General features: G+C 42.4%; 1 protein-coding gene across 12 annotated transcripts in view; it reads right to left on the bottom strand.

Annotated features, from left to right (window-relative positions):
* ADGRL3 (adhesion G protein-coupled receptor L3) overlaps nt 1-24430 on the bottom strand; it is a 904177-nt gene that overhangs the window by 488045 nt on the left and 391702 nt on the right. For all 12 annotated transcript variants that reach the window (XM_059722208.1, XM_059722204.1, XM_059722203.1 and 9 more), the window contains one exon: nt 7851-8064. In XM_059722208.1, coding sequence (XP_059578191.1) covers nt 7851-8064 — 214 coding nt within the window. The remainder of the gene's footprint in view (nt 1-7850; nt 8065-24430) is intronic.

Genomic DNA, 24430 nt, shown 5'->3' on the forward strand with positions numbered 1-24430 from the left:
ATATTTCTGGCAGTGTTTTGTTTGATGGTTAAAGACTAGAATCAGGGTAACATGGGCCTCAATACCCTCTATTATTTCTTGGGTAAAATATGAACATTCTACCGATTACAGGAAGGCTTGCAATTAGCAATCATAATAATTGTCATACCTATAGAGCCATCCATCTAAAGATCTCAAAGTGATTTAAAAGAACCAGTGCATTAAGATGCATCATATCCCGATGAGAGAGAGGTTTTGCTTTAATTGCAAAATCCAAGTCCTCCAAAAATTCATTTCCCACTTCATCTGTGCGAGAACATAAGAAATTTAGAAAAATGAGCAGAGCCTTGGCAGTCTCTAGAAAATGAGCAAATGCACTCAGGATATATGAATGGGGGTGTTTTCATCAAATGGGGCATTCAGTGTCTGAGTCAGAGGTGATGACTATCTAAGAAGGGTGCTGTTTTCTGAGAAATATGTCATTAATTTTGTAGAGCATGACACAACTGTGCTACACGTTAGCTAAAGTCTGCTAATTCAACCTCAGCGAAGATGTGGTTGTCATCAAGGTACAAAAAAGAGTCTGCAGATCTGGGGCCTAATCCTGGCCTTGCCACACAATTCGTGTATGAACTAAGACCAGCCACTTGACGTAAAGATGCCTCCAGCTAAACACCCAATACTGAAGCACTGCAAATCAGTAGCCACCTTCATGAACTTGAAACTTGCTGCCCTGCAGTTATCCCAGCTGTAAAACAAGAACAATACTCTTCTATTACACAAGGGATGCTGAAAAATGTTTTGAAAGCTGCAGGTGAAAAAGATTTGTTATAAGATACAAGTCATCACTGTTACTATGATGAGCAACAACACACGAATTTGGGGCTGTGCTATCCTTTCAAAACCAATCAAGGATAGCAATAAAATAGACCCCTCTCCCCTCAGCACCCCCTTCCCCCTCCCCCGGCTGCCAAGCTGTCAGAAGAGGGCAAATCTCTGCTATGCAACACAGGCTATGGCAAACAGGTTCTGTATGACCATTCTCTCCTGCATGCTGGTGAGTACCCTCAAACGCTTCCTCTTGAAGGTGCCCCTCATCTCCCAGAAGCAGGCTCCGTGCCACAGCCACAGATCAGTCTGGGAATCTTTCAGTGGACAAAATTCTTACCCCTCCCATTCAGGCTGACTAGTTCTAGGCCTGAGCAGTCATCATTACTAGTAAAAAGAATGACAACCCCACCCTAACCAATTAGTCATATACCCCAAAATAACCAGCCCAATTAGCAGATGATTTGCTGGACAACTCACCATCACTTGCAGGTGGTGGCTTTTAGAAAGAAGCCTGAGAACTCACCAGTCTGTCTGTGCACAGCCCTTGTAGGGATCAGGTTGAACTGCAAAGCCCCCACTTACGGCACCTTACCCTATCCCAGAGGACTGCAGAAGTGCAAATGGCCCCCAGGAGGGCATACAGAGCAAGACAGAGGACAGATAGTCAAACATTGTGCAGAATATACTCCACTTCTCCAAGAGGGAGAGCTGCTAAGCATCCCTGCAGGCAGTGCCTGTGCCTGTATCTCCAGTGCTGTCCCTGGGGTGGGAACAGCTCTGTCCAATCCCAGTGCCAAACCATTCAATATTATTTATTGTCAGTAACCCCAAGAATGCCAGGCATTCTGAATCCATGTAAAATACTGCAGTTTAATCCTACAATTAAATGAGGAGATCCTGTGAAAGGACCCTGGATAAATTTTCCCCTTTGCTAGCAGGTCCTTTGGACAGGCCAGGCAGGAAGAGAATGTTGAAAAGGCAGGGAGTTCTGCTTTGATTTTTAAAATCGGCTGTTAAAAGCCTGCAAACCCTTCCTTTGGTCCCCTGTTAGACCTACTGGTTCCATCTCATTATAACCCCCTGCTTGAGAGCGGCACATGGTGCCTAAAATGCAGAAGAATCCCAGGAGTCCAAACAGGGAAGTATTGATCTCACCTTCATTTGAAGCAAGAGGGAGAGAAGGAAGGAAAAGGAAAAGGATAAGGAAGGAATCAGTACTTCTGTATAATTTCTTAAGTTAATGCTTACCTGAGCTCGTACTACAGTACACAAGCTTACAGGCCAGAAGACAGGCCAAACACTGTTACAAAATGGGTTTGTTTCAAATTAAAAATTAAAAAAAAAAATGGGGGAGGGAAGCACAATATTAAATCCTACAAATATTTGCAATACACGTGAAATTGTGAACTTGGAACTCCCTTGCTTCCACTCTCTTTGATCCAGCAGCATGCTTAGGTAGTCTCTGATGGACCAGACTGTCCATATACAGCAAAGCACTTCAGTATGTGATTATCATTAAGCATTCACTTATGAGCTTTCCTAAATAAGTCTGGATATAAGCATGAAGTTAAGTGCTTGCCTGAATTCAGGTCATAAGTATGTGCATGTTTTAATTAGGCTTGGCAGGATTAAACTTTTATTGGAAACATTAATAAATATCAATTTCATCTCACACTCACAGACTGACGAAAAATATTTCTATTGTTAATAACTGACATTTATAGAAAGGGGATGGCTGAGGGAGTGTGTGACAACAGTGGGAGCAGCACGTGCTGTCTGTAATTTGGACTGCAACCTCCAGAAACCCCAAGGGACTGGGAACAAAGGAAGAAGAAGTGACAAAGCAAATGCAGGAGCTATGAGTAAGTAGATCTGGGAATGATGGCAGCTCTTCTGCTCAGTGTAGGTGGCAGTCCTACACCCCCCATTTCCCTAATTTTGTGCAATCCTGAAAATTTAAGTGGATAAAAATTAAAACAAATGCTTAAAAATAAACATCAAAATTATCTGTCAAAAATATTAAAAAATAAAAACCTAGTTATGCCAAGCCTACTTTTAACATATGAAAAGACACACTGGCATCGAAGGGACTTGCTCCTATGTTTGGGGTGAGGAATGTGCTTAAGTTGCTTAGCCAGATGAGGGCTTTTCTAGCAAAAAGCACCTAGAAAAATCAAGAAAAAGGACTCAAAGGATTTTTTCTATTTCGGTGGTGGAAGAGGGGTTAATAAAATAATTTGCAATACATGCTGTAAAGGCAAAGCCAATTTACATGAAAAAATTAAATGCTGCTTTCCAATTGGTCTTAATCATTCTTCAGATGGGTGATGTGTTAATTTTGTGGCACAGTAAAATCTCCTTTGGTGATCACAGTGCATTCCGTTTCTGATGGGGACAGCTAGAAGTCAATCATTTGTGATAGCCCTGACAAAAGACATTTCTCCAAAGCAAACATTCTATAAAATACATTTTTCTCTAATTATATCAGACAAACTTCTGACTGTAATGCCTACTTTCCCAGCTTTTATGGGCATCTGTTGCTTTAATACTGGAAAGAGGAGCTGGCCAGTTAAGAAACAAGAGAGGCCAGAGAGATTCAATTTCCTATAAAATAGTTCCCCACAAGCTGTTTAAACTTTCGTTAGTTAAAGCAATACTCTGAAGGTTTTTGAGATTTTCAGTGCAATACTTACAGTAAAAACTGCCTGCGTTTTTACTGCCCAGAGGGCTCTGCGAACACACCAGATTTATGCTTTTCCCTTCCAAAATAACCCCATGTTCCCAGCTGCAAAATTAATTTAAATAAACATATAGAAGAAAGGAACAGACTTGCATGGATGGTTTTTTGAGTAATCTCTAATATCTACCATAAATCTGCTCCCTCACAACTCCTACTCACACACTAACACTTTTATCACACACACATACAAACACACACATACACACACATCCTCTTCTCTTTCGTACCACATGCTATCCCTAAATATACCATAATGCATATAATGTGAGTGCACAGAGTTGTTGGTGACAAAGTGCTTAAAGTCTGGCAATTTGCTACAAAACTTGCAATGGGGATTCTGTGTTTATGCATGTAATGCCTAATTGATGAGTGACTGAGAAGTTTGTGTCGTGATCATTCTTTATCTTTTTATGTGCATACTGCTTGGATTACAGCATGGGATTCACTGTCACTTGGATTCTGGTTTCCAGTAAAGATTTGATTATTAGCAAAACCAAAGTCATTATATTAAAACCTGCATTCTTCTGTGAATACAGCACAAATATTGCTGAATCGATTAATTTTGCACCTAGGGAATTGGTAAAAACACTTATGTATCGTATCATCACCAAAATGCTTTTAGGAGAAAAATGGCCATGTTAGTGATGCTGCAGCCACCCTACTTGTCAGGTTTCCCATCTTTTCAGAGGTTCAGATGCAAACTGTATTCAGAGCTGACAACAGGCAGACTGGAATGCAGTCAGAGAATGTATTTAGTTCTAATGGTTTTCTTTTTAAATGGTTTCAGCTGTTTGAATTAATAGCGATTAAAAGAAGGAAGGGAAAAAAAAGAGAATCATACAAAAATGTCAAGCTCCTCTCTCCTTTCCATTCCCCACAACCCTTATTCCCCAGCCTACCAGCTCAGGTCCTCGCTGAAAAAAAGGTTTTATTTTCCTGGAATTTAACAGCAGCAAGTTAAAAAAGTGATTTTTACCCTTGTTGATGAAAAGTCCATTACAATTGTAAATGGAAGAAGGGGCTACAACTTACTGAGTCTTCTTTATGATTTTAATGATCTCTGGCCAAGTTCTAAAGGCATTCACATTTATTGAGGAAGGGCCTCTGTGCTCCCTGTGAGAAGTTTCCCATTTTATTTTCCCCACCCTACCAGCACCACATGACTACAAAGACCACACTTCCCCCTGATCCTAGTAAGAAGACCAGGATGCTTTGCTCTAAATGTCCATCAGTACAACTGCTCCGCCAGTCAAAGGAGGCTACATAAGAACATGAGAATTGACGTTTACTGAGTCAGATCAATAGTCCATCTTGTCCAGTATCCTGTGTCATGCGGTCACCAGGAAGAAGACCCTGGCTGGGAGGACTCCCAAGGACTGCAGTGTCACTTTCCTGCCCCTCATTTGCTCATGTTTCCAGGCAGAGTTTCACTGGACTTGTCTGAGGGCTAGCGGGCACTTTCCAATGGGCTCTGCTTGGTGTACCCACTCAGTGCACTCGTTCTAAACCTCTGACCTCCACTCCCGTCCCTGGTATGTTTGCAGTTTCCTCAAGGAATCAGTTGTTATGTCTTTAGTGGCCTCCCTCTTAAGGGAGGCTTATAGTATTATTTGGTGGGCCTAGGCCCATGCCCAATGGCATAACAAACGAGTCTGTCTCTTACAGGGACAGTAAGTGAAAATGTTGAAAGGGAAAATGACCTGGGTATGACCAGGATTTTTCCCCCCACAGCATTCCTCTCTCACTTGCAGTCTCCAGCATTTTAAGAAGGTTGCTAAACTGGAGTTTGTAACAGCAAATAAGAACTAGAGGCAGCAAACAAACTGTGGCTTCACCAAAGCACTGTGGGCACATGACTACCACTTGCACTGGGTACTGGCTCACAAAAGTAGTATTTCATTCAGGACTTGCCCCATGGAGAACAAAGCAGGCCGTCTGCACACAAGCATGAGGAAAAGGCAGCACAAACTCTGGCAGAAACTACCACAGACAAATAAAAACAACAAGACTCACTAATCTGCGATAGTCCTTAAAGCGGACAGTGTGGTTTTATTCTGCCAATATGCAGGGGATTAAGGGCTTTTATTTGAAGCTATTAATGATCTCAACAGGAGAATTATGATAATTCCCCTAAAACCAGGCCAAGTCCAAGGGACCAGCTGATGTAATGGTGCAACTGTTGCTATTTATTTTAGGAATGGAACCAACCAAATCTTACAAATATCTCAACAAAAAGCTACACTGACACTTTTGTCTTACATTTTGTGAAAGAGCCTTTAGTCCACATGTGGCAATGACAGAGGTTGTTAAGAGACCACTCAGGTGGTAATTTCAATGTTAAATCCTCAAAACACAACATCTCTAAATAAAGCTAAAAAATATGCTATGTTTAAGTAACAAAGACAAATTAAAATTCCATTTTAAATGGTGCTTCTCATACTATTTCATTTAAGAGAAAAGAAAGACAGAAGTGCATTACAGTGAGCAAGAACCAAGATGCTCCATTAAAATATCATGTTACTGTAATTGTTAAGTGATATATAAACCCTGTAGTCATGACTTCAATTAGCCATACTTTGCCTATGTTAATATTGTGAATACAACATTGAATGCTGATTCTATTACTACTTAATTAATATAAAAATATTTAATGATTGGGTATTTGTTGTTAAGAACTACATAAAATGTGATTAACTGATCAGGAACCACAACATATTAATCCTCCTCACATTTTGTTAATAAATTATTTTTGCAACCAGGCTAAACATCAATTGGATTAAACATTTAGGCCCTGACCTAGCAATAATCTTTGAGAAATGGACCTCTACAAAGCCTCAATGAAGTCATGCAAAAGCAGAAGCAGCACATCAAGGTTAGCTGGTATTATGAATGTTATCTTAACAACTTTTCCAAAATAGGATAAATCAACTCTCCTTGAATGGGATCGTAGCTTCTTTCTAGTTTCTCCATAAAATTAACGAGCATCACAAACAGTGAATAACTGAGATCTTCCATTTATTACTTAAGAAAAATAAAATGTTATTTCTATTGGTGAAAATATTGATTGATTACATCAATTTTACTGCCTTTATAACACAACATGAAAGAAAGAAAAGGAGCACAAGAAAAGCGGATTCTTGTTATATGTTAATTAACTGCCTAAATATTCAAGGATTTCAGATAAAATTGTGATGTCACAACCCAAAGTTGTGATTTTTGTTTGTGTGTGTGCTTCGGCACCGCTAAATTATTTTCCCGCCGATTGTAGCTTTCTTTGCACGGTAGAGTTCTCCGCTGCCAGAGAGAACTCTGGTGCAATGGAGGATTTCCCGCCAAATTACAGCTTCTTTGCAGGGTGCATTTCTTTTGCATACTAGTGATACACGCTGCAAAGGAGTTCCCGCCATTTGTATTCGGATTTGCGCCACATTATTGGCCAACTCCAAATGTAGGCACACGTGGCAGCTAGCTATTGGCTTGCTAGCCGTACAAAAGGCTTGGGTAGCTTCCGCCCGAGGAGGAGGGAGGAAGAGAGAGACTCTGTGCGAAGATCTCCAAGCACTGCGGACCCGACGCGCCTCCTCTAAGCAGGCAATAGAGGCTTAAGAACTGAACCTACGGAGCTTTCGCTTCTAGCCTCTCCCCGTCGCCAATCGCAATCCCAGACGTATCCCTTTCCTGTAACTTCGAACCCGCGGAGTCTCAACTCCGGGGAGCTTTTCGAGCCCAACCGAACCGGACCCGCGGAGCCTAAACAACTCCGTGGGAGCAATCAAATTTGTCGTGGTCCTCTAGCGAGGATCTAAGCGGGAGCTGTGCCTGGAAACCTGTCCAGCCTACACCAATACCATCTTTGGGTGTAAGTAAACAATCTTTTCAATCAACCACTACGCGTTTGTGACTAACTCTAGCTCGCCGCCGGCTCTCTCCAACCCCACATGCCCGGGCTGCCGGCCACAGCCCGCGTGCGCGGAAGACGGGCCGCGGATCGCCCCTCCCGACCCGCGTGCGGCGGCGGGAGCGGGGCCCGGCCCACACATGTGACAGCAAGAAATACTATCAGGATGACCTATTAACAGTACCCGCTACAAATACTTGTTATATTGTGTGGGTCTAGATCGTAATACACTTCGGCAAATGGTCATTTTAGAAACTATGGACATCACACTGTATGAGAATCTTTTCCTTCTCAACTTCAAGTACCTGTATAATCTCATGCAAACACACAGCAAAAACGGATATGTATGTAATGGATTAGAAAAAAAAAAAATCAGCAAACAAAGCACATTAAATACCATACCTCTGAGTCATAATCTTATAGGCATCTGGTAGATAACAGCGGATATTCTCCATCTGAGCAGGATCAGAGTCACAGATTTTATCATCAGTCCTACCATAGTTGGCACTTTCAATCATGATGACATCTGTTCCTGGGCAGCGAAGTTCTATTGGATAGCTCTCACAGGATAGTTCTCTTCGAACCACAGCCATGGGGACTGGGGCACGACTGAAAGCTGGAGAGGATAAAACAATAAATATTTCTTCAACACAGAGAAAAGAATACAAAAATAAAAGCAGAATTACTCTTGGAGGGTGGGGGGAATGGATGTACTGAATATCAAGACCCGTTTTAAAGCTGCCCTTGAAGCATGGTGGACATTGCCTCAGGGTCCTTGGACAATATTTTTCTAACAAGCTTCTACAGTTTTAAGCACTGTGCCATGACTCAGATAAGTACTGCCATCCACCCCAGAGTTACCTTCATTGCTGGGATATTCTATGTACACACAGCCAAGGCTTACAAAAATGGGTGCCTAAGTATAGGCCAATACTCTTTATACTGGGAGCTGCTTACAGTGTTAATGTTTCTGGAAATCAGATCAACCATCGGAGCAGGGGGTTGGACTGGATGACCTCCTAAGGGCCCTTCCAACCCTAACTTACTCTGATTCTATGTCTAAATGTAGACTTATAAGTTCACATTTGGGCGTAACCATTTGGAAACCTTGGCCACAGTTTGAAAAACATTTAAACGTACTTTGAGGGGTTGCTCCATTGCTTAGTATTACTTCACAGTCAATGCCCCTGTCACCTGCTGGTAGGATTCAACATCAGAAACAAAATCTGCCCTGTGTTGAAGTCAGTGGGGGTTTTAATGTCAGGTTAAGTGGAATCTGAGTACAGCAAACACTGCACGATTTTGAAAACCCCTGCCCCACAGCACTTAGCCCTGGCACTGCATATTTCAGGATATGAATGACCATAGGAATCTGGGTGCTTTTGGCTGTGCTTGGAGAATTGGGATGTGTGTCAGGTTGTTGTTTGTGGAACATATCCTGTGTGACCTTCCTGTCTGTGGGTAACTGGATTATATCACATGATATGCTTTACATTGTAAAGTCCCTTTGTATTTCCCTCGCATTCTTGTTCTGATTAGGTTTCTTCCATATGAATAGGAATCTCAGCAGTTCAGGGAGCAGCAGCTTTTTTCCTTCTCAATGAGAGACTAGCTCTCTCATCCATATAGGAAACTGTATTCCTCTACCCACCCGCAAACACTAACCACTGCAATTGACTGACTAGCAAGCAGAAGCCAAGTATATTATATTAATTTTGTAAATCCTTCTGTTATTGTAAACTGTCTTGTTATCAATTTGTACTTTGGCGCAAGTAAATATATCCCACTGGTTATTAGTTTGTAGGGATTACTCCAGGATCAGAGTTCAACTGCTGCATCAGAGAAGAGGTCAAATCATCATGAGCTGCTGGAAGAGGCCTGCCTGTTCCTTCTGCAATTTCCCCACTTCCTATTCTTTTTTGGAGTTCAGCGCACACAATAAGTAGCACCCACCAGTTTGACACAAGGAATGTTGCATAGCTTGGGTGACAGTAGCATTACATCTGAAAGAACACCCTGCTTTCTATAATAATGTGCTGAAAGCAAGAGAGGAAGCTTTCATGTCTGCATCTATTTTCTTCAGCGTTCCCATTTCCACAGGTGGCCAGAGAGGTTCTGTAGCAGAACTGCATGTTCTGGAAAGAGTTGTGGTAAGTCCCCACAGTTTTTAATACCTATTACTGACTGCTTGAGCAGACTGGCTGAACTGCAGACGGAAGCCTTCTGGCAGTTTTTGGCATGGACTGGGGATCCAGTTCACCCCCTCCTTTCACCATGTGCTCAGAGAATGCTTCTCCGATGCCAGAGATAGCGGCAAGATGAAGCTCCAATCAACATAAAGCTATTTATGGCCGGGCTTTGGAGCTGTGTTTCTTGGCCAGCTCCCTGGGCAATCTGTATTCTTCTCCTGGGGTAGATAGTAGCCATCTGTGTTTTACGCAAAACAAATGAGGAAGCTTGAAAAGGCAAGGGATGTCTCTGCCCCATTTCAGAGGGGGGCCTTGGCATACCCATGGACTTTAGCAGTTTAAAAGGCATAATCCATTCCTTTGCAAACACCCCAGCAAAGAGTTTTACACTGCATATTTTGCAAACAGTGTTTTAGCTTTTGACTTCTATGCTCATCTTGAAGGGGTTTTGGGCCACAAACCCATGTTGTCAAAACAAAAATTGGTATTAAAAATATAATCACAAGGGAATACCAAGTTTAAGCAAATGGAAATTACCTGATCAAGCACTGGTTATGCAAACATGGCACATTTGCCGAAGAGCGTATACTGTTGAACCCAACATGTATAACAGCTGTTGTGAGTTATTACTCATCATACACTTTTGTTAAATCAGTTTATCTATGGTTTATCAGAGGTTCATCTATGGTTATGAAGACTGACAATGTTGTCCTAACCCTATGTTAACTCTGTAGGCAGTAACAATGCAACATTTGAGGCTCATGTTGGAGGATTTGTTTTTAAAGTTAATAGGAATGTTCAGATGATAAATAGAAAGCAGCAATGCTAGTTTTTGAAATAAGTAATAGAGTAAATTTCAGTTTCTTACATATAATGCAACATACACAAGGAAGCTGAAGACTTTATGGCATTGATCTCCTGCAGCTCCATAAAGTTAATCCTCAATACAGTGCCTTCAAGGAGGCATTTCCATTTTACCTCCCATTAATGGACAATATAACGCCAACCTATTATGTTCTAGACCAGGCTCAAGTATTTCCTAACATGATTTTTGATGGGTTTGAAAGTTTTTGGATATCAGCTATTCAAGCAATGATTTCTTAAGGATTTCAGGGCTCACGCTCACAAAGACCATGTTAGTTTCTAGATACCACATTGTGGCACTTGGGATACAGCATTATGCCCGAGGTTACCTCCATATAACCTACCACCATTGAGCCACAGGTTACCCTCTTTCATAAGCAAACCACCCATCTTTGTAGTCTCCACCCCCCTCACACAGATCTTTATTTTGTCTCCGAACTAAACAACCTGATTGTCATTTTAATACCAGTGAGTCTTCAAGGCTTCTGAAAGTTAGGTACCTTATTAGGAGCTTAAATGAAAATGTCAGAGCTTAACTTTATTTTTGAAAACTTGGTCTTAAACACTTGAAGAAGAGAATTCAGCAATAAGAGCCTACTACCTCTTAGAGGATGAATGTTGTATCTTATTATCCACCCCTTGTTTCATTTCAGTTTGCTGACACCATTGTAATGAGATGGGATGACAATTGTAGTCATGTAACTACCTGTATGCAATGGCACTCCATGCCCCTAAAATTACACCAAGCAAAGCAACATTTGAGTGTGAGACAGTAACAGGTAATGACAGGTTTTAGCGAGGCAATTTAGAACTTCTTTTTCTTTGTTAATTTTAGGAGTTGGAAAATTAACTAAGTCATCAAATTCTTGTGCTCTTTTTTTTTTTTTCCTTCTCACTTTTGACCTCAGAACATAATTACCTCTTGTCTTGCCTGCAGGGCATTGGCTTGTCGTTATCACTATGTGCTTAATCAAATGCTAAAATAGCCTTTAAATTATGTGTATTCTTGGTTGCTACAGACTTGTTGAGCTTCGTTAGAGTTACAAGCACGATGGCAGCAGATGTACTTTTAAAGAAAGTGTGGGCTGATGCTCTTAATTAGGTTCCATGTGTAATTTTCCCAGCACAAGCTTCTGGACTAGATTTTCAAAGTGAAGTTTAAGTGTACATTTAGGAGCAATGATGCAGAAAGCTGTACATACACATAAAGATTATTTTCACAGGCCCTCTACTACTGAAAATACAGCATTCAGATTTCACACTTAAGTATCTGGGTTACTTCTCTCAAACAAAAATGTAATGCATCATTCCCCCCCACTACAAAATTCAGAACTACAAATTCACACCTTCCCCAAGTTAAATATGAGCTCAAGTGCTTTCCAAAATCAGCTTCCCAATTAGAATACTTCCCTCTTTCTACTAAAGAGTATCAGCATCCTCATTTGCAATGTGCAAACATAATTCTGAGGGCTTCCTTTCCCTTCCTGTAGTCCAAACTCAACCAAGCTGTTGTTCTTAACAATTCAGTGGCAAGTGTTGAAGTGATTACTTTAAGGATAAGAACAACTAATGTTTGTTCAATTTAAAATGTTTCCTCCTCCTCTAAACCCCTTTAATTGTTCACAAATAGTAATTTGGACTTGCCAAGCCCATGCCTCTGAAATAATAGTTCTTCAATACTGAAATAACATACACATGACTGTAATAAAAGGATAGATAGAAATTTCCCACCCTTCCCCTGACCTTCCCCATGTAGGATGATGATAAAGACAACTGGAATCACATAGGCTTTTTATATATTATACTGTGATGAGGTAACCCCCCTCTCCACCACCACCACCTTTGGTTCCGGAACAAGAAAAATAAAGACAGAAAGAGGAGCTTGTGCCAACCTCACACTGCAACATATACCAGCAATATCAGTATCAGCTTTCTTTGAAGACTGGCATTTCAGCGTAATATACACATACAAAAGGAAGGGCTCACGACTGCATTACTCCAATTTTACACTGGCATGATTTCATTGACGGAGCTATTTCAGCATAAAACTGCAGTAACAGAAAATTCATCTCTAACGCTAGTACTTCAGGAGACCAGGCGTTAAAAGTATGCAGAGATTGAAGTGTGAAGCAGTAACAAGAGGACATGCCAAATGGCGCCTTGTGAACCGTTACAGCTGGAAACGCATGCAGCAAATCACAGGGAAACAATACCCACCCACTACCAGCATCCACAGTTTAAAAATTATCTAGTCAGGCTCCCACAACCACAAGGCTGGCTTTCAAAAAGAAAATTCATTAGGTTTTATTATAGATTTAAAGCCTGGGCTTAAAGGTAAATGTGCTTACATGCACTCTGAATTCGAGCCTGAGACTCACGGTGCTGAGAGCACTGGCATTGCTCTTGCTACACACAGGTACAATAACTAACGCAGGGGCTCTGATTTCAGCCAGTGCCTTGAAGCATGGCCCTTGCATTAACAACGGTAGGAAAAAGGTCCAAAATGTGTTTAGTCACATCAGGTGTTGTGGCGCTCTTTGGCTTTTTTTGCGGTGGCCTGGGAATGTCAGTAATGATTCCTGGACTTCAAACCACCACAGTTTTTACTCCCGTCTGTTATCGGAATGGACCATGTAAACCTTAGCCTGTTTTTTCTGTGCCCAGATAAAATGGATTCTGTCTGCTCCCCTGCCAATGACAAATATGTTCTGCTCTCTGTAATTTATCTATAGCAGTTGAGGCGATATGTGGGCATTGCTGCATCTTTAACAGAGGAGCAAAAGCTCCTGCTGTGTTACTGGAGTGTTGGCAGGGTCTGAGAGAGCGCTGAGGACACAGGCTGCCCAAAGCTGCATTCTGACTGCCCAGCTGAACCTTAGTGATCATGCAAGAGCCATACATCAGTCCCCAGTAGCAAGCAGCTGGGACCTCATTATGATGTTGTGCAAAAACTCCTTATGTTAAATGGATGAGGAGAGTGGGTAGATGTGGCAACAGGATTTGTAAAGCAAAGCAGTTATGGAGCAGGAGTGGAAGAAGAATAAAGGGAATGCTACTTAGTTGGTGGAGCACTGGACTGGACAGGACAGCTGGGTCCTACCCCCAGTTCTGCCACTTCCCTTCTGGGTGATGTTGGGCAACTCATTTTTCTCCTCTGTGCCTCAGCTGACCCTCTATATACAAAGCAAATAACAATATTGAGCTCCACTTGTAAACCACTGATGAAAAACACACTTGTTTCCATATCCTCAGAGGCATTTTGGCATCTAACTCGCAGGGGCAGTTAGGCACTTAAATACTGAAGGCCATATCCACAGAAGCATTTATTATTATTAGAAAGAGGGGGTGGGATATACATCTGTTGGAAATTCCAGTTATTTCTTATGCAGTCTAGTATTGAACTAATGTGGGAACTGTGCAGTACATTCCTCTATCTATTCAAAAAGGTCAGCTGCTAGACTTTACCGAGGAAAAGGAAGACACAGATTCATGGGGGGAGGGGAGGGGGAAGAGGAACACAGAAAGAGAGAGAGAGAGAAAGGGTTAGGAAAAGTCCAAGGAATAAATATGTTCCCAAAGGGTGAAGAGAAGTGTTTATGGTCCTTTCCAGCTTATTTATTTAGGAAACAGGATGTACCACATACATCCCAACCCCTACGGAGCTTCAAAACTCTGTGTCCAGATCCTTAGATGACACCAATACCTATATTATCCACTGACTTCAATGGGTCTACACTAATTTGACACCCTATGCTGGAGATCTACACAGGGCTCCCCTCCCCTCCCACTGATGTTTAAAATTAACAGTCATAGGCTGATGGCAACTTTGGATGACACCTCCATATCCATTATTGTTGTTCTTGGGTGCATACAGGCATTCAGGGGAAGGGAAGGAGCAATTTCAGGGAGGTTAGATAGTGTCAAAAATGGCCACCTGATCCAATTCAGTTTGCCCAGGTGCAGACCTTACATTTAGTTCCCTAGTTAGGTCCATCTAAATGCAAACTGTACAGAGGTTCCAGGAAGGATAGATTAGTCTAAAAATGGCTGACCTGATCCAAGTTAACCTTACCTCATAGGCAGTCTAACTTAGATCAGGTTGGCCACTTTTAGACTGATCTAACTTTCCCAAACTTCTGTACAGTTCATATTTAGATGGACCACAGGGCTGGGGTCAGTAGCTGGGCTGTGAACTGTACACAAGTTAGGAAAGTTAGATCAGTCTAGAAACAGCCAACCTGATCTAAGTTACACTGCCTTAAATCAGGTAAGCCATTTTTAGACCACTTCTGATACCAGTTTTATCAAAGTTCATGGATGCCAGGAATGGAAGAAGTAAGTCCCAGTGGAGGGAGGGGACCCACCAACCCCCCTGGACCCTGCCTGCTCCCCCAGCCCCACCTAATTTCCCCATCACCTGCCGCCCTGATCCCTCCCACAGATCCTGCATGGCCCCCAATTCCCTTGCAGACCTCACATGCTCCCTGATCCCCACCAAGCCTTCTTGCTCCCCTGATCTCCTCAATCCCTGCCACTATCCCCCTTATCCTTACTTACCTTATTTTTAAACTTGATCTAGCCTCCCCGAATATCTGTACCCAACCTTTATTAGCAATATTACCCACTATGTGCTAAGCACTTTCCAAACACTTACAGAAGATGGTCTCTGCCCCAGACACCTCCCAGTGTGAGGACAAACGTGTACAGAGAAGGGAAAGGAAAGTGCAATGTGCCACTTTCATATGAATCAGCTTGATTCACCATAGGCAAATGGCTTAAGTGGACAAATACAGGGAGGATGAGCCTCTAACTGTCAGCTCCAGGGAACCATAACACACACAGATACTAGGTCTGTGTGAATCGGCTAGTATACGCTTTGGATTTGGATTTGGCTGATTCAGACCTTTTTATTGGTTCCCCCAATTCAATTAGGATTTGGAGATTCAGCTGCTGAATCGTGCTAAATCTCCTCCGAATTGAATGAGCAAACAAAGCTTTGCACAGCCCTAACAGACACTGCATGGAAGAAAGCCTAGAGGAGAGAGCATGTGGTCCTTGTGAGAGCAGGCAGTCAAGGCTAGAAGCTGGGGGGAGGGAGGGAGGGAAAGAGGGAGAGGCAAAAAGAAGCTCAAATAGCAGGATGAGGCAGAATTCTTTGAAGATGATGACAAGCAACTTAGAAGGCCACCTGTGCTCTTCTCATATGGTTAAAGCATGTGTCAATCGTTTACTAAAGCACAGCCCTTCCAGGCTTATTGCTATAGGAGGTGACCCTGGTAGCAGCAGCACTTCTGTCTTTCAGGAGACAAGCCAGTCACAGTAACCTTAATTCCTAACTAATGGCATTTAGAGAATGTTTTACATCAAAGTACTGTGCAAGCATTGACTAAAGCACACCACAGTCATGTGAACTAGGGATTGAGCTGTCACCCATGCTGTAAAAAGAGGGAAATTTGCTCAAAAAGGAGGCAGGGCAGGAGGCCAAGGTTATACATAGAGTCAGTGCCCAAAACAGATATATGACTAGAACCAGTCAGGAACTGCTTGACAAAACTGTTTTTAATATGAAAAATACTTTTTAGCTGAAAGCAGAACTCTCCCAGCAATTCACCAGCTTCATCCAAACTTTAATTGAGAAGAGATGCTCAGGGCCAAGATGGAATTTCTAGTCAAAACAGGAAGCAGAGAAAGAGAGAGACCCTTTTCAGAGAGCCAACAGCTTGAGGGTCAGGGTACTCACTGTGATCATACAGCCTGCTCCAAATCAGGACCTTGATTTACCTACATCTTAAGTAAGTATCCTAACTGCAAGGCTCCACAGTCACACTCGATGGCTGCAGCTAAGTGCTTGCATTGTAAGCTTGTATGTGATGATAGAGACACAGCAGTAGAAAGCAGTAAACAGAACAGGGTGTTCTTTGTTGGGGTTCATGGGTGCATGTACTGACCTGACAATAGTGCTGCTGAGAAGGAGCTGGGGGGGGGTCACGGTATATCACAAACACAAAAGCCCACAATGCAACGCTGCTGCCAGAAACAAAAAATGTAATCTGAAGATACATTAACATAAGCAAGGAACAGGAGACAATAATGCCACTCTACTCTGTACTGGTCATGCTTTAGAGAACTCTATCCAGTATTGTGAGCACTACATTATGAGAAGCAGGTAAATAAATGGGACTAGAAGTGAGCAATAAAGATGCTAAATAGACCAGAATGCAAGTTGTACGAGGAAAATTGGAAGGAATAAGGAATACTTAGTTTGGGAAAAAGAAAATTGGAAGAAGTGGGGGTACACAGGACAGAAGCTTTCAACTCTTTGAAAGGATACCATAAAATGAGTCAGAAAAATTTGTTTTCCCTTGCTAGAGAGGGCAGGGCAGGAGGCAATGGGTTTAAATTGTAGCACAGCAGGTACAGATTAAATCTCAAGAAAATAAAAATTCCTAACTCTAAGAGCAGTAGGACAATGGAACAGGCTGTCCAGGAAAGGCACAGAATCTCCTTCAGTGGAAATGTTCAAGTAGGAGCTGGAGAAGTGTCAGAACAGCAAACCTTACATCAGTGCAAGGAGTTGTAGCAGATGACACTTGAGATCCCTTCCAACCCAATGATTCATTCTGGTTCTCAAGGAGTGACACAGTTGGGTGATGCTCAGCATAGGCTCCACCGCAAAAGGGCTCCGGCTAAAGCTGAGTAGTCAAAGAATGGACTGCTGACTGAGCAGAAAGCCTCTGTCCCCAGGCCTTCAAGCCCTGGCAATATCACTCTTCTCCTCTGCCAGTCGTTCTATGAGAACCTTCTTTGTTTTACATCACCCAGATCCAGGTCACCTAAGGCATTCCCACCCTATGCTAGGGAGAACAACCAAGAAGACATGCCCTTCCCTTTCACTCCCACTCTGCACACACATCAAAGACTGAAAAGTCATAGAAGCATAGAAAATTAGGGTTGGAAAGGACCTGAGGAGGTCATCTAGTCCAACCCCCTGCTCAAAGCAGGGTCATCCCCAACTAGATCATCCCAGTCAAGTCACATTATTGCTGTTTGGTGTGTGCCTGCTGCCATGATTCACCCCTCCCCTTTCCCACTCCTACAAGTTACTGTTGATCTGTCTCCCTCATCTCAGTGGCTCCAAGGTCTCCTTTCCCCCACTTTCCCAGCACTGGTTGTACCAAATGTCTTTTCAGACTAAGAGAGGCAGTTAGCTGTGTTAAACTGAAGCCAGGCAGGGCAGAGATACACCTCACAGTCTAACTTAAACCAGAGATGCATAAATTTTCATGAGCTTGATCTCCCATGGTAAGATAATGTAAATCATTAGATCAGATTGAAGCATTAGGTGCAATAAGGAAAGGGGCAAAGAAGAGAAGAATAGGCATCAGCTAAGGAGGGGATGGCACAGGAATACAAGATAGCCAAAAAGCAAGGGCCTGGAGGGTCTTGATTCTATGGGAGCAGTCTTGTGGGTGGATAGAACTTGAACATCATAAGGACCGTAACATTTATGAGGGCACCAGAAATCCTGTAGAGGGGGGAGGTGGGACTTGGAAATGAGGATCTGCAGAGGGAGCTGGGACAGCCGATGCAATCCCTGCAGTAGCACAGGTCCACTGCACTGCTTGGGGACTCCCATGGTTTTACAGTTAAGTTTCAATCTGGCTGCCCAGCAGAGCTGGGAGCCTGAAGCTGAACCTTTGCCCAGGGCCCCCAAAGAGTATACCCTGAAGCTGAGGAGATGGAAGGGAGGAGACGGAGCAAGCCGAAATGAAGGAGAGACAGCACCAAAGCTACAGCAACTCGGAACAAAATCTCAGCAGTGAGAGAATGAGGATAAAGTGCAAATGCAATATCAGCAAGAAAGGCAGGAGTCAGGTCTGGAGAGATTGAACAAAAAGGAATAGAGCAAGGTCTGTGTAGAGAGGGCAGGATTCTCAAGAAATACCTTGAGTCTGGAGGCGAATGTGAAGGTAAATACTCTTAGGCCAAGTACAGACAGTCAAAAACCCTAAGGCTGAATCTATTCAATCTTCACAGGTTAGTCTAAGCTGCATAGATTGAACTGATAAGCAAGTGGACAGACATTCATTTTGATTCTGGAAATGCAGCCACATGCCTGCAGTGCCTCAGGCCAGAAGCCAGGGGGGCACAAGAGCACACCTCCATGCTTGGCTGGAGCAGACAACCTTGGACCCTGTGAAGGAGGTCTGTGGAGGGGGTGCAAAGTATCCTGGGATGCTGGGGAACAGTGTGTTAACTTGAACCTGGAAGAGATCTGGGACAGAAGTTCAATAAATAGATTTAAACTAAATCAGGTAAGTTTGATACTACATCCATCCAGGTTTATCTTAAAACCGGTTTTAGCCATTTTGAAAGTGTTTTATGTGCACTGAACTTCTGTTGTGTTACAGATCTGAAGCAGTTGCCAATCACTTATGCCAGCTTATATGTAACTTCTGTCCTTAGCCTTATGGTCAAGTTATCCCCAAAGCCAGCTTAGTGTTCAACTCTAACTCATTAGCTGCTTATCTCTGTGGTAAATGAGAGGAGGCTTCTGCCAACAATCCAGGCCCACAGCACTACTCTCCTTGTAAACTCCATTGAGGACAAATTAATTTTGCAATAGGCAAGTGAGCCCCCTTTTCCTTCCTGGCAGACATCACCACAAAGGAAAGGAGAGTATTTGTAACCGAGCCAACATATTTTCATGAGGGCTTTTGCAATGCTGTCCTAGTGGCTCTTCAGGGAAGATGCCACATACTGCAGGGAGCAAGATTGTTTCCTGCTCGTATAAGCAACCAAGAAGCTAAAAGAAATGTCCTGAGTTAGAGCGCAGAAGGAAGTACAATGAAGCCATTCAGGACAATGGTCCAATTTAATGTGGTGCTTGAGGGTTCATACAAAAATCACGACATCCCAAAGGGCACCACATTGTAACTTGCACGATAGCCTTTCATAGAGTCAAAAGAGAGCAATGCATTACTTGTTTGACCAAACCCTCTCTTAAGTGGGCAACAGAAGGAAGGAAATGAAGGGAGACAACTTAACTTTTCCCTGGAGAAATGCTATAGGTGAAGTAAGCACTCTTGAAAGGTGGGTTTGTCTACACAGGAAGTCACCAAGTAACCCCATTCACACCAGGTAACCCTGTATGTAGACATTCCTATTTCTGAATCAATGTCCCTATACCCAGGCCTGGAGAGAGGTAACCAGTGAAAGCTCCTACACCTTCACACTCACATTCCACATTGATCCTAACTGACCCTCAAGTGTAGATAAGCCCTTACTAATAAGAGGGACCTTGTTGTTAAGGCATTGGTCAACATGCAGGACACTTTACCAAAGATTCACTATACAACTTAAAACAAAGATATTTCAAATGCTCAGTCTCATTTCCCTACCCATCATGAACACCCCCTCGTTTCTATACATCATAAGCTTTTTGCACCAAGGAATCTCTTTATGCATGCATGTAGTATCTCCCCATTTAAATCATCAGCTTTGGTTGTGGTGTATAGGTCCTATTTGCAATTATACGATCATTTAACTTTCAGGTCAAGGTTACTTGGGCCTAACTCCAAAGGATCTATAGTGAGCTAAAACTGACTCTTTGAAGGGTAAGAAGCGTTTGGCTTTGATACAGCTATAGAACCTAGAAAACTCAAATTTAAGAGATGCCAATTGACATGGGAAAGCGAGTAGAATTGGAACAATAACCAATTGTCCTTATGACTGTAATAACTCTACTGTATCTGCTTATTGCAGTCATCTGTATTTCTCCCCCTTTGAGGAAATACTTTTGATAGATCATCACAACATGCAACTAGACTAAACCCATTATGCTGAGCAGAACTGTTTTTTCTTTAAAAGCAAGAACTGTAAACTTGTTGGTCATGATTATATTTTATATGGAATCCTAAAAAAATCACTAGACAGACTTCTCTTTTTGATTAATTCCACTTAAAATAGGCCAAACTGATCCTGGTTAACCTGGTATAAAACTGGATTAATTGCACTAATGCCAGAAGAGATGGAGTTTTCTAGATTTACATTCAGATACTGAGTCCAGAATTTGCCTCAACATTTGGATGTAGTCACACCAAACTCAAAGGCCCCATCTGGAAAACTGCAATGCTCAAGAACTTATTTTCCTCCCACTTGTGTTAGTGGGAATTGAGAGCAGCTCACTTCAAATCAATGGAGATTTACAAGTGTGGAAATCCCATAAGCAAGAGGAGAATCGGACCATTAACCATCTGAAGCTAGAATCACCATGTGATAAAAATGATACCACACAACAAAAATGGAGTCTGATTCTACTGTCACTGAGGTGAAAATCAGAAGCTGCCCCACCAAACTCAGAGCCATCCAAATAAAGAAAATTCCTGTGTGAAAGGAATCAGATGCTGGATCCATTTTGGGATTTTACTGAAGCACAGAATAATCCAACATAATATATTCCTATTGAATAAAACCTCCTCGAAGTTAAAGTTTAATCTCGATTTGCAGTGCCTTAAGTACTCCCTGAAGAGGAACATTACAGCTTTTGTAAAAATATCTCTGTTATTAAAGAAATGATGAACGGTGAGGTGAGGATTGCTTTGTGCTGTTTATGGACTTGTTTACTACTGCATTAAATCTATTTTTAAGTCAGTATTGCCTGGCAAGAAGAGTTGAATGAAACCTAAAAAATTGTCCAGAGACAGAGAAGGAAAAGAATCTATCCATAAATATTAGAACCTTACAGTAGCTCATAAAAACACTAATAAAAAATTAGGGAGCCCAAAATTTGATTGTCTAAAACTAACATCATCACTCTCAGGTGTCAGGAGACCAGGGTTTAAGTCTTTCATTGTTAATTTAACAGAAAATTCTCCAGAGGTTGAAGGCTAGCCTTCTTTGGTAAGTAATATGCCGGAGCTGGAAATCATTAAAATAAATTAAATGGATTTTTCCTGGTGCTCTCCACATTGCACTCTCTCTGAGCTTTTGCCATAAATAACTATTGAGAATTTGTTCTTTGAAACTTTCATAAAGAAAGATGAAACTGGTTGAGATTTGCCGGGCTAAAGGTTCCACTGAAACCTGTGTGAAAATACTTTGTTATTCTATAGCAACAGTCTTAAACAATACAAGCTGACAATAGCATTATTACAGTGATTGCTGAGAAATGCTGCATTTATTATTATTGCTGCATCATTCTACAGCACTGTTCTTAAATGTACAGCTTACACTATTGCTGCTGTAGTGATTATGGCAGGATATTTGAATTGTTATTACTAGGTGAAGGCAGAAGCTCTTGGGAAGCCTGGAGTTTCGGGCAGGGAGAAACAGATCATTGGCTTAGTCACAAAACTGGCAAACCTCAAAGGCCCAAATTTCCAACAATGTCCAGTGACACTGGGGGCCTGGTCTGATGCACCTTAAAGGCAATTGATCTTTAGAAGATGAGGCTACTTATCAGCAGGCCCCTAGCTTTCTGCTCTATGCAAGCAGTGCTATTTGAGCTGGTAACAAGTTTTTTTACAGCACAGCATGGAAAATAAAAACTGTGAATTGTCATACATATTTGCCCCCCGTGTGTGGGGGGGGGGGGGGGAGGGGATGGGAAGAGGCAGAAATACTTTCAGAGAAATGGGAGTTTTCTTTTGTATGCAGCCATCATCTTACGCTAGCTGAAACCAGTTAAATGTTTTATGTGAAGTTTCAAGTTGTTTCACTTGTCTGGAAACCACTGAGGGGGATTATCTTCCCCCCCTCCCCTTTTCACCCTTCCTTACTCCCCACCCCCCCACCACACCTCTAGCCATGATTAAAACTTTCTCCCTTTTCGAAGTACAGCAACCTAGACTGGTAGGTACAAAGTCAAACCAATCATTAGAGGAGGCATGGGAACTAACAACAGACAAAACCTTAGATCATTCTCACCTGTAGACTTCAGGGGAAAAAAATAGACTCTGTACAGACGAGTATTCCCAATAGAGTTTGGTGAACAGCTCCATAAAAGATGTGAGTGTTGTTTTTTTCTGAACTGCATGTGTTCACATTGGCCCAGCTAATACCTATTATCATCACTGTTTCAGCTCTGATGGACTGGAACACAGCTGGCTGGTCGCATGGCATCATGATGCATCTGCATTATGACATCACACAGCCTCATAAAACCCCACCTTGCAGGAGTTTAGCCCATCAGTTCTCACCAGCCACTTTCCATCTCCAGACAACACCGTGTACAGAGGAAGTGCAACATGTGACAATGCATCAACATTAAGGCTGGTTGTCAGGTCAAAAAAGGGCAAAAGCAGGGTTTTATCCAGGCAGAACCAGCCCCTTCCTGCCTCTCTCTCCCCTGATTTCATAATATCAGTTTAAACCAAGCAGAAAAAAGTCATGATACACAAAATCCTAATTCATTTTGGACTAGACAAGTGTTGAGCACCTTCTGCAAGGGTTTGAAAGCATATAAAAATGGGAATAACCACAAAGAGCCCTATGTGAATAAAAATCAGAGAAACGCTCTGCTCCATATGGGATGAACTAGTACCAATTAAGGACAATCAGAATGGTTTATGAAAACCCCTATAATTATTAATATCATTTTTATTGTGTTGTGGGAGAATCTAGTAGTGCCAATCATCTCCCAAGACTCCATGCTGTATAACCCAGAGCAAAAAGATGGCACCTTCCCCAAAGAGTAACAATCTAAATATAAAGCAATCTGGTGAATGAGACATAGATGAAACAGAGTAGGTGTTGTACTATCAGAAGGGTTGGGCACAGAGAGTCATCACAGCAACACATGGATGGTATTCTACATCTAGAAGTACCTGGATACATCTGCTCCTGCAAACATTTGGATAAGCAATAACAGTAGGTTTTCCCCTAATTGAACAGATACACCAAGAACTTCTCCTGTATGTACGCTGCATATTTCCTTCAAGAGCAATATAGATATTGCCTTTATTAGGGAATTTACACTGTAAAGACAGAAAGAGCAAACAAGACTGGGGTCTCAAGTAAACACATAATTGGGGGGAACCTTGCTACTTTCAATCTCTGTTTTCTGTGGCCCATAATAATAATGCCTTAGAGGACAGCCCAGAAATGTCCCTTAGGCCTGAACAGTGTATAGGAATGGAACAGGGACCTGCCCATGTATGGTATTACATGGTCTCTGTTATCACAGTATCCAAGCATCTCACAAACTTAAAAAATATATATATTTTTAAAAACCCACATCCTGATACCCATCACTCCAGGAACCAGTGTGATGACTGCCATTTTATATATGAGAGAATGGGACACAGGCTAACTGACTTACTTAAGGTCATGTAAGATGTGCAGGGTCTCCAAAGTCTTAGGCCACATCCAGGCTTGTAGGAGTGTGTGCTTACAGCAGCAAAAATTGCCACAAGGCACACCCCTGCACGTGTGCTTTGCTGCGGGACAAACCATCCCGCACTGGGCAAACTGCCCTTGCCCAGGTCATCCTGGCTCTTCAGCCAGGGAGAGCTGGAGGCTGGGGCCAGCACTGGTGCTAGCCCCAGCAGTCTTACCTGGTGGCCTGGAGCAGCAGGAGTACAGGTTGGGCAGCACAGAGGCCTAGCCAGCAGCCAGAGCATTGCTCTGGACAGCCCAGCTTCCATGTGTACTAGCACATGCTTGTTGTATGTGCATTGCAATGCTTTTTGCACCTTTTTCTTTTTTTGCTACTAGGAAACACAAGTAGCAAATTCTCACCCTGTGCTGCAAATTTGCAGTGCAGGGCAAATTTTAACATTCACCGCATGTGCTCTGTGGTGCCACAAGGAGGTTTGTAGCACCATGAACCACATGCCCCTGCATGTCTGGATATGGCCCTAGTGCCTCTCACAAAAGGACCATCCTTTGTTCCTGCCTTCTGAATCAGCATACTAACTAATGCATCTC

This window comes from Alligator mississippiensis, chromosome 2 (assembly GCF_030867095.1).
Source record: "Alligator mississippiensis isolate rAllMis1 chromosome 2, rAllMis1, whole genome shotgun sequence".
Taxonomy (NCBI): Eukaryota; Metazoa; Chordata; order Crocodylia; family Alligatoridae; genus Alligator; species Alligator mississippiensis.